The 11,052-nt window shown below is 42.5% G+C and overlaps 1 protein-coding gene across 1 annotated transcript; it reads left to right on the forward strand.

The window, feature by feature from the left end:
- LOC8056673 (type II inositol polyphosphate 5-phosphatase 15) lies at positions 807–9,494 on the forward strand. Its single transcript, XM_021459776.1, has 11 exons — positions 807–1,820; positions 3,673–3,925; positions 4,023–4,827; positions 5,297–5,418; positions 5,500–5,584; positions 6,509–6,674; positions 6,824–6,861; positions 6,959–7,208; positions 7,708–7,831; positions 8,348–8,672; positions 9,020–9,494. Exons 1-11 carry the CDS (start codon positions 932–934, stop codon positions 9,284–9,286), a joined length of 3,324 nt encoding a protein of 1,107 aa, XP_021315451.1. The 5' UTR covers positions 807–931; the 3' UTR covers positions 9,287–9,494.

Below are 11,052 nucleotides of genomic sequence, written 5' to 3' on the forward strand. Positions count from 1 at the left end.
CCAAAAATGGTGTCAACAGGCTGTAAGCTTACAACCAGGTTAGGCACACCGACCAAGAAACTTTGTGAGTAGTATGGGTGGACTGAAAAAAGGCTGTGTATTATTAAACTTGCTCGTGTACACACCCTAATCATGACTGGATCTCCTAGCTGCCCGCTGCCGGTCTGCGGCCCGCCGGCCTCCGCGGCGCTCGGCCCCAGCGTAGCCGACGCAGACGCGCAGTGCCCCTTACGGCCTCTCCTTGGATCCAGCCTCCCCTGGGTGCGGGGATCAGACGACTCATAGCTAGCTCGAAAGCATAGAAATTTGGGGGTGGGGGCCTTGGGGGGGGGGGGGGGGGGAGATCGGCGCGGCTTCCATAGCTAGGGCGTGGTTTTTCTTTTTTTTCTTGGGTGATGCTTCGGAGGTTTGGCTGGGGGCGCAGGGTGACAAGTCAGCGGGTGATAAGCCAAGCTTCCCACGTCCAATCGTGGCATCAGATTTGATTTAGGTGTTTTATTAGTCTTTGATTTTGATGGTGTACCATTTATGTCTTTGATTTTAATGGTGTAGTGTTTGTGTGTGTATTTTTTGGGTATACAATGCTCGAAGACTTTTAGTGGGAGATGATTTGGTGGGTGGATAAGTATAATTTAAGAATTTCATTATAGCAGACACGTAGGCGCGGGCACCGTTAAAACCCGGCATGGACTTCCTTGCTATCGGTTGTCTTCACATGACTTGAGTACTTGACCACCAGCGCAGTCCGCGCCCCCGCACCCATGTGCAAACAACCGATAACAGCTGCCCCTGTATATTGCACGACCGAAGCGATATTCACGCCTGACTACAGCCTACGCTGCTTCCTGCAAGGGGTGTGTGCATTGCTACGCTTCGGCCTTTCTCTCCCCGTCCCCGATCCTGTCCCTTCGGCTCGGCCTGGACCTCCCCAATGGCGGATCCCGGCGACACCACCAATCCCTTCGCTTCCCCAGCCGGCGCCGCCTCATCGCCGTGGGACGACCTCCCCGACGACTTCTTCCTCTCCACTTCCATCTCCTCCCCGTCCCCTCCCCCTCCCCCGGCCCCCATCCCCTCCACCTCGCCTCGCCTCGCCACGCCCCACCGATCCGCCTCCCTCCCGCCCGCCTCCACTCCCTCCGCTGCTACCTCCGCCTCCGTCTCCGCTTCCTTCTCCGACCCGCGCCCCCGCGCCGCTCCGGCATCCCATCAGCATCAGCCGCAGCTCCTCCACCCCAGCCACTCACTCCCCGCCTTCCCCGCCGCGGCCTCCCGCTCCCCGGCCGCCGCAGTACAAGTATGGCCACCGCCCCCGGGGCCCCACCACTCGGGCTCAATCCCGGAGTTCGCCGCCGCCCCGGCCTCCGGCGCGCACCTCCCGCCCGCGCGCGCCGCGGTGCGCGCCGATCGCCCGCCCCCGCTCGACCTGCGCCCGCGCCCGCCCAGGGAGTCGCAGGCCGGTGTGGCGCTCCGAGCGCTCGCATGCTGCCGCGATGCTTCCCGGGCCGAGGCCGGCGTCGGCGCCCGTCTCTGGGCCGCGGGCGAGGCCGGCGTCAGGGCGTGGGACCTCGCAGACGCCTTCCGGTCACCGGCGTCTCAGCAGCGTTGGGGCGACGAGGCATCTGCGCCCTTCCAGGAGTCGCGCAGGACGTCTCCGGCGCTCTGCCTCACGGCGGACCCCGGTCGCGGCGTGGTGTGGAGCGGCCACTCCGACGGCCGGATCATGGGGTGGACCGCGTATCCTGGACCGGAGGCGGGGGAGTGCCTCTCGTGGGAGGCACACCGTGGCCCAGTGTTTGCGTTGGCTGTCTCTCCCTATGGTAGGTCTCGTCGCCTCTATTTTCTGTCGATCAGCGCCGGTTTTGCACGTATTCATATATAATGCAGCACTACATTCCTGATTATTGTAGGATCGTGAATGATTTTGTCTTTGAACCTTTAGGAAACCTCACGGGTCACGGCTATGAAGATAGTAATCACGAAAGTAGAGTTTATCCCTGTAGTTATTCGGCATTCTAAAAACTTTCTCCAGATTAGTCTTGTTTTGTGCTATACGTTAAGTTACTTGCTTACATTCTTGTTGGCAATTGTGGGATCGATAATAGTATATGCAGCTGTTAAGTTGCTGCTGCTACACCACTCTTTGAGAGAGAATGCTGGCTAAACTGGGCTAGGATTGATATATATGAAGCTGTTAAGCTGCTACTGCACTACACTTTGATAGAGATGGTGGAGGCTGATTGTGGGCTGCTATGAGCTAGACTATAGTGCCAGCACAAACACCTGCACCTTGCCGTACATGAGGGAGAGATGGAAAGAGAGAAATGGATCATATGGTAACCATTGCTCGCAACATTGAAAAACAAGGTTTGCAACACTAAAGAAATAATGTATGCAACATTGACAATACAAATCAAAGCTAGAACATCACATGTACACACGTAGCTAGTTCGAGCAAAGAAAATCTCACCACAACATTGCCTTTTGCTTCACGTTTAAACCACGACATCTAAGAACATCCGAAAATCAACTTACTTCAAACATCCAATGAGAGATACTGCAACCTACAAGAAAACCAATTGCAAGAAACAATCTAAGTTATTGAAACACATTTAGTGGAAAAATCAGTGAACTATTGACAAGCTGCTCTAAGGAAGCAGCAGTCCCGCCGGCCATGGTGCTCCCCGTCTAGACAAGATGGGGCACCTTCTCACCGCTCTCAGAGATGTTCTCTGCTGCGAACTCGCCTGTGGCTACGCAGAGATCTGCTTTGCAAGAACTCCGCAAACACAACAACATCCTAGCCCCGTTGCGAGTTGAAGGCACGGCTGGTAGGTGACGAGAGGTATATCAGTGACAGCAGTGGCCTGAGCCATCTTCTCTGCTGTGTGGGGAAAGAGATGAGGCTAAATGCGAGAGGAGAGCATGTAAGTGGATAGGAATGGCCAACGCTCTTACCGTGCAACTGGTTAACAACACACCAAAGCTGTGGTTCGCTGAGCCAGCCCGGGTTCGACAATTTCTTAAAATAAAAATTAGGGAGGTGTCTCTCCTCCTGGTTGAGTTTTTTTTTTTTTTTTTGAGCGGATATGAATGAGCCAGTGGTGGAGAATAAAAACCAGGTTAGGTGAGGACATGTTGATTATTTGGATATGTTTGAGCCATGTTAGCGTCCGGACATGTGAGCCATATCATTTCCGTAAGAAAAGACCTAGACTTACAGTACAGCCTAAGACTTGATTACTTACATGCCAAGAAAGTTTATTGACCAAGCTGGCTGTTGGAGGGTGGGAGACGATGCTGGGTTCTCTTTTCATACAGAATATTGGCTATTGAAGAAGCTAGTTGTATGTCCTTGTCTAATTCTACGTCCTGTCGATGCCTGTTGTGTGCCTACTAACTATCAGCAGAAATAAGTAATCGATCAACTGAAAAGTAGCCACACACTGAACGTTCTAGATCATGTTATGGTCTATCATGGGTTCGGTAAGTATATTTAGTGGCTATATGTTATTAAGAATTGAATCAGAATATTCACAATTAATTTGAAAATCAATCATTTACATGGAGTACTTGAGCTACTATTATGGAATGCAGGGAGCAGTGTTATCAGTAGTAACAATCAAACCATATGCACCCATGAAATACTGATGTTTCTTGCATGTCTTATAGGCGATTTGTGGTCTGGGTCTGAAGGGGGAGCAATCAAAGTATGGTATGGAGAACCGATTCAGAAGTCACTCATTTCACAAACAGAAGAAAAGCGTAAGACCTCCTTTTTAGTTGAAAGATCATCCATTGACCTTAGGGACATGGTCAGTGATGGAGGGGCCTGTCCTTTGCCTGCCGTAGATGTAAAACTTCTATTGTCTGACAATTCTAGATCAAAAGTATGGAGTGCTGGTTACCTCTCATTTGCACTCTGGTACACTTCATGTGTTCATTTATCTTGTTGCATTTGAATGACATTAGTCCAGCTATTTCTGTATTTGTGTAATACTGTTATCTATTCTGCTATGCAGGGATTCTCGCACTAAGGAGCTTCTAAAAGTGGTAAACATTGATGGCCAAGTTGATACCCGTTTCGACATCTTATCTTCCCAGGATACATATAGCTATGAGACAAAGCAAACTCTGTTTTCTCCGTGGAAAGAGAAAGCTCGCAGTCCTGTTGGTTTCTTGCAGAGATCACGAAATGCTTTGTTGGGAGCAGCTGATGTAGTCCGGAGAGTTGCTGTTAAAGCAGGTTTCGGAGATGACACTCGACGAATTGAAGCATTTGCAATGTCAACGGATGGGATGATCTGGACAGGATCGGCAAATGGCTCTCTTGCCCAATGGGATGGCAGTGGTAATCGTTTGCAAGAGTTCCTGCATCATTCATCATCTGTCCAATGCATTTACAATTTTGGGACAAGAATATGGGTGGGTTACATGGATGGCAACATCCAGCTGTTGGACCTTGGAGGCAACTTGTTAGGAGGATGGATTGCACATAGTAGTCCAATTCTGAGTATGGCTGTTGGAGGTTCATATATCTTTACACTGGCTGGTCATGGGGGAATCCGTGGATGGAACTTGTCATCACCAGGGCCTCTTGACAGCATTTTGCGTTCAGAGTTGATTGAGAAAGATTCATCATACAAAAGTTTTGAATACATGAAAGTATTAGTGGGTTCTTGGAATGTTGGGCAAGAAAAGGCATCCTATGAGTCTTTAAGAGCTTGGCTAAAACTCCCAACACCAGAGGTTGGGGTGGTTGTAATTGGATTGCAGGAGGTGGACATGGGTGCTGGTTTTCTTGCAATGTCTGCAGCCAAAGAAACGGTACAGATGTCACATTCAGAAATTTTAGTTTTTATGTAATGGTTATTTCTGCTAGTCATTTGAAGATATGTCCTGTATGCTGGGCTAGACCAACTCTTAGAAACTTGTTGTGCTGGATCAAAATACTGCATATTGAATTTTGGTTAACTAGTTAGCTGAATTCTTTTTTTTTTTTGGTTACATACCATTGCCTCATTGTTCAATCTTCTGAGCTTGGCGTAAATTTTACCTGCAGGGCTGCAGAGTTTCTTTTTGGAATTATGGGTTGATTTTCAGTTTTTAGAGTTTCACAAATTCTCTGTGATGAGGTTGTTGCAAAGAGGATGTTTGTTTATTACCTGTTTCTAATTCACCCCTTGTTGTTTTTTTCGAGAATATAATAGACATAACTATTTAAAAATGGTTACCATTTTTTACTATTTGTAATGTTGAACTCCTTCATTCCTTGTAACATTTCTATTGACTTTAGGTAGGTCTAGAGGGAAGTCCAAATGGAGAGTGGTGGTTGGATGTAATTGGCCAGATTTTGAAGGGCCACTCCTTTGTGCGTGTTGGTTCAAGGCAGATGGCTGGATTACTCATTGCTGTATGGTAATCTGAGCAGGACCTGGCCATTTCTCCTTTGATTTGATCCTGTTATCATGGGAATTATTTAGATTCTTCTTTTTTCAGGGTCAGAATAAATCTTAAGCAATTCATTGGAGACATTGACAATGCAGCAGTGGCATGTGGATTAGGACGAACAATCGGCAATAAGGTGCTCATGTTATTGTACCGACCCCCCCGCACCCGCGCTAATTTCAGTAGTTTCTATTGAAGCAGCTCATGCTATATCATCTCCTTTGTTTCTTGGGCGTTGAAATCTGAGGTCTAAGAAACATGTTGATGTGAATCCTCTTTCATGCATCCATGTTCAGGCACTTTGTTTCTTGAACATTCTTTTGTGAAAGAACAAACTTTAGTTTGATTAATTCAATATATTTGGGTTGCTGTCCTGACCTGCACAGCTTAATTTAGCTGAGAATCTTTATTGATTTCAGTAAGATTTCACATGACCAATTGGGTTGAGGAGAAGTAATTCTTCTTTTCTTTCCGAAATGAAGGTAGCATTACAACAATAGTAATTGACATTACTGTCATTTTGTTTAGTGGCAATAGTAAATTAACCAAGTATAAGTTTTTTTGGATTGTCTGGTGGAAACTCATATCTTGATGTGATCATGCAAGTTTCCAAGGTCGTCTTTGGATGAAAGATAAATGGATTGGAATTGGTGGGATCTTAACATCACATGATTTTAGTGCCCTAATACATTCTGTATTCTTACGCATATATCATTCATCCATTCCAACAGTTGGATGCTTCAAGCTTGTGTTATTGCACTAATATATGAGTTTCCATTAGAAATGCTTCCTAATTAATGAAACATGATTCATCCTATCTTGTCTGTCATGCATTACCCACTGATTTGTGCTTTGTGCATATTCAAGGAAAGATTGACACCTTTGATAAACTGAGCATTCCCCTGCACCGACATGTGATGTTCATATTTTGCTTGATCACAGTTTCAATGAAAATGGAAATAAATCATTTGTTTCTTCACTTTGTTTGATCATACCAGTAGGTTTGCTTGCAGATCAATGGGCTAACTTACTGTATCTTTGATGTATCTGATTATTTCAGGGAGCAGTAGGGTTGAGAATGAGAATACATGGTAGAAGCATTTGCTTTGTAAATTGTCATTTTGCTGCACATATGGAAGCTGTGAGCAGACGGAATGAAGACTTTGACCATGTCTTCAGATCAATGACATTTTCTTCCCCTTCCAATGGATTGTTGACAACATCAGGTAATCCATCTTCTCCCATTAACTTATTTGCATTTGCTTATGGACATGCAAATATTCAAAGATTTCGCTCAAACTTTTGCTAATATCATTCAGCGATAATTATGGAAGTGAAAAATTTGAGCTTATATACACTTCTGCTGTTGTTACAGTTTCTGGTTCTGCTGCTCAGCTTCTTCGAGGAGCAAATGTATGCTGTTAGTCATCTTCATTTATTTTTCAGTTTGTAGGGTTATTGTGTATCTAGATTATGTGATTACAAACTGACCAACATGGTGCTATGACAGGGATCAAGGCTGCCTGAGTTGTCAGATACAGACATGATTGTGTTTCTTGGTGACTTCAATTACCGGCTTTCTGACATTTCTTTCGATGAGGCAATGGGCTTGGTTTCCAGGCGATGCTTTGACTGGTTGAGAGAGAATGATCAGCTACGAGGAGAAATGAAATCTGGGAGAGTCTTCCAGGGGTTACGTGAAGGAGAATTTAAGTTCCCCCCTACTTATAAATTTGAGAAACACATAGCAGGCTTATCTGGTATAAAACTATCTGTTTAAGGGCCTGTTTAGATTGGGAACGAAAATTTTTTGGGTGTCACATCGGATGTGTTGGAAGGATGTCGGGAAGGGTTTTTAGAAACTAATAAAAAAACAAATTACATAGCTCGTCAGGAAACTGCAAGACAAATTTATTAAGCATAATTAATCTGTCATTAGCATATGTGGGTTACTGTAGCACTTAAGGTTAATCATGGAGTAACTAGGCTTAAAAGATTCGTCTCGCGATTCTTAACTAAACTGTGTAATTAGTTTATTTTTTTATCTACATTTAATGTTTCATGTATGTGTCTAAAGATTCGATGGGATGGATGAAAAAATTTTGGGTAGGAAACTAAACAGGGCCTAAATTATTAGTCACTGTACTGGATTGATTACACTAGCATAACCTAAATTGCAATAATTTTTTTTAATTTTTTAGTGATATCCTGAAGCACTTATTATAGTGATCTTATCTAGTTAACTTTTATTTGTCTTAGGTTATGATAGTAGTGAGAAAAGGCGCATTCCAGCCTGGTGCGACAGAATTCTATATCGAGACAGCCGAACCAGTTCACAGACTGAGTGTTCTTTGGAATGTCCTGTAGTTTGTTCGATATCACTGTAAGTAGTTTGTTGTTTGCTTAATATAATATAATATAATATAATATAATATAATATAATATAATATAATATAATATAATATAATATAATATAATATAATATAATATAATATAATATAATATAATATAATATAATATAATATAATATAATATAATATAATATAATATAATATAATATAATATAATATAATATAATATAATATAATATAATATAATATAATATAATATAATATAATATAATATAATATAATATAATATAATATAATATAATATAATATAATATAATATAATATAATATAATATAATATAATATAATATAATATAATATAATATAATATAATATAATATAATATAATATAATATAATATATGATAATATATGATATAATATAATATAATATAATATAATATAATATAATATAATATAATATAATATAATATAATATAATATATGATATGATATGATATGATATGATGTTGTTAATTAATTTGCAATGCCTGGTATTCATTTTTTTTAGGTACGACTCTTGTATGGAAGCAACGGACAGTGATCACAAGCCTGTAAAATGTGTGTTCAATTTGGATATTGCTCGTGTTGACAAACAAACAATGAGGCAGAAATATGGAGAACTAATGACTTCAAATAAGGAAGTGCTGGACTCACTTCAGGGCTTGGAGCCTTTTCCTGAAGTAAATATCAGCACTAATAACATCATTCTGCAAGATCAAAACCCTTCTGTTGTGAAGCTACATAACAGAAGTACAAAAGAGTTGGCTTGTTTTGAGATCATTGGTCAGACATCAAACTCATCTGGCACATCAGGTTTCCCTTCTTGGCTGAAGGTAGGTTACTGCTCTGTCTTCTCTCCTTGTCCTATGCTAAGGTACTCCATTTGAACATAGTTTAGCTATAGCCTTGGGACATGAACTATACACAGATGACTGCCGTTTATGTAGGCACATATCAGAAAGTGTTGTTAGCTATGCTCAACCAAGATGGTGGAAAGATAAAGTTTACTGAATGTGAATCTGCAAGTCTCATTCTGTTGAGTTTTCAATTACATATATCTAGCATATCACTGAAATGATAATAGATACTCTAATACTATAAGATTGTTTTGCTAATTAAGATTTGTTCGATACCATGACCTTAATTGTTTGAGAACTGAAAGAGTACGCGGTAACCACAGGTTTCTCCGGCAGTCGGTATAATCTCTCCTGGACAATCAGTAGAAGTGGCATTGCAACATGGACAAATACGAAGTCAAGATTATCTTACTGGGACTTCAGGGAATAGTTCTGGGGACGAGCAAGAAAAGGTTACAACGCTGTTGGTGACAATAACCGGAGTGGACTCGACAGCTGGGAGATATTACAAGATACAAGTACAGCACCGGAGCCGCAGGGAGACATTTCCATCAAGAGGTTATAACTTTGCGGATCGATTCTTTGGTTGAGCACTTTTGTGAAGCTGGTTTGGTTTGTGAACCAGAGAATTCAGAAGTACTGGGCGAATGATGTTGATGTAACATAGACGATTTTTCTTTTCAGTTAAATGTGCATAGAGATTTGCATGTTGTAGAACAAAAATTCTATCGTGTGAGTGACGAAAAAAACATGGATTTGAGGAATTGGAATTTATTAATATTGTCGGAAAGAGCAAAATATACAGTGCACGAGTACAGCGATCTAGACTGCAGTCTGCAAAGCTGATATTTTCCAAAGGACTCGCTCGATCAGAAATAAACATAGTTGGCATGGAACACTGAGCCGCAGGATCAGGAAAATGCTCCGACGATCGTTATGGCCACATTCAATCCTGCAGCGGATGCATGGCAGCAGCCTCACAAGATAGGCTTGAAAATGGTCCTAGTTAATAGATAAACAGGGGCTTATCCACAGGATCAGTGATCTAATTACATGAACACCAACTACTTTAATGTTGATCAATGGAGACTAACCGTAATCATGAGTCGGGTCGTCACCCATGGGTAGTGGAAGCAGAGATCGTTAAGACCGACTGTAAGCGCTTCATGTGCACTCACCTAGCGCAAGGCAGTTGTCGACGCCGCCTCCTGAACGCCGATGAAGGAGCAGAGACGGCACAACGGCGTCGGTGGTGGTCTTCAGGCTGATCCGGCATCCTAAGGATCGGTGAGTTAGTTTGGAAATGAGTGGACACTGGACACTCTTGTGCATGCATTGGCCCGCACAAGTAACAGTCCCCTTTTATATCTAGTGACGCTTACACGGGGCCTATAACCTTGGGTTGTTAGGGGCACTGTTGGAGCATGTTCGCTGGTCTAAAAAGTCATGGTTAAAAATACTCCTTTGCTGATTTATTATGAAAAAAAAACATTATTGGTTGGCAGAAAAAATATGACTTATAAGACAAGCGGACAGGGGCAACGTGCTCCCCTTAGACTCGGCATGCAAGGATCTGGGCATTGGCCCGTCTCCTCCAAAGTCAGAGATCACTTTTCCAACATTAGTGTCAAAGATCATAAACCATAGAGTAACCTTTTCCCCTAAATGTGTTGAATGTGTAGGAGATTTGTACTTAAATTTTAAGGTCAAATACCACTAAAAGGTGATGTACCAATTAAAATTTGACACATTTTGAAGGTGGTCATCGGGAGCGTAGTTGGACTTTGGCATAAAAAGAATACCAATTGAATACCATATGTCATGATCCTAAACTAATAAATCATGTAGGTTGCTCATGGATAAGAGTGATCATAAGGAAACCTATCATATATGATTTACGTAGTGCATGCACAACAAGAATTCTAAACTCGCTCATACAAATCTAGACAAGAATATGAACGAGACGCTAATTGAAATTCATGAAACATGGGTGGAGAATTGGGGTCCATTGTCTGTACTAAACCCTCTTGACAATTATTTGATCCAATATGGTGTACACCATGGCATACGTCTCAGCTTTGTCAAGTCTTCAAATTCCCTGAAGTCTAGTTGGCCAATATGGTGTACACCATGACATACGTCTCAGCTTTGTCAAGTCTTCAAATTCCCTCAAGTCTAGTTGGACTTCTACTTCTCCTTTGGGAACCAAACCTTTTTTGTGCTTGTTTGAAAGGATTCCCTTTGGCACCCAAATTGGTTTGGCTCATCCATTGTTGTCTTGTTTGTTGATCTTAAGAGCCACCACCTTTTGATCCTTCCGCTTCAGCAAATATGTGTGGTGGACTTTCTTGTCAAC

Source organism: Sorghum bicolor, chromosome 4 (assembly GCF_000003195.3).
Source record: "Sorghum bicolor cultivar BTx623 chromosome 4, Sorghum_bicolor_NCBIv3, whole genome shotgun sequence".
In the NCBI taxonomy this organism is placed as follows: Eukaryota; Viridiplantae; Streptophyta; class Magnoliopsida; order Poales; family Poaceae; genus Sorghum; species Sorghum bicolor.

Bases quoted from the DNA above. Each gene is read 5' to 3' on its own strand.
- LOC8056673 (XM_021459776.1), top strand. From the start codon at position 932: ATGGCGGATCCCGGCGACACCACCAATCCCTTCGCTTCCCCAGCCGGC. The intron at 5,419-5,499 runs GTAATCTGAGCA...TTCTTTTTTCAG, and splicing joins GGATTACTCATTGCTGTATG to GGTCAGAATAAATCTTAAGC. The intron at 7,209-7,707 runs GTATAAAACTAT...TATTTGTCTTAG, and splicing joins ACACATAGCAGGCTTATCTG to GTTATGATAGTAGTGAGAAA.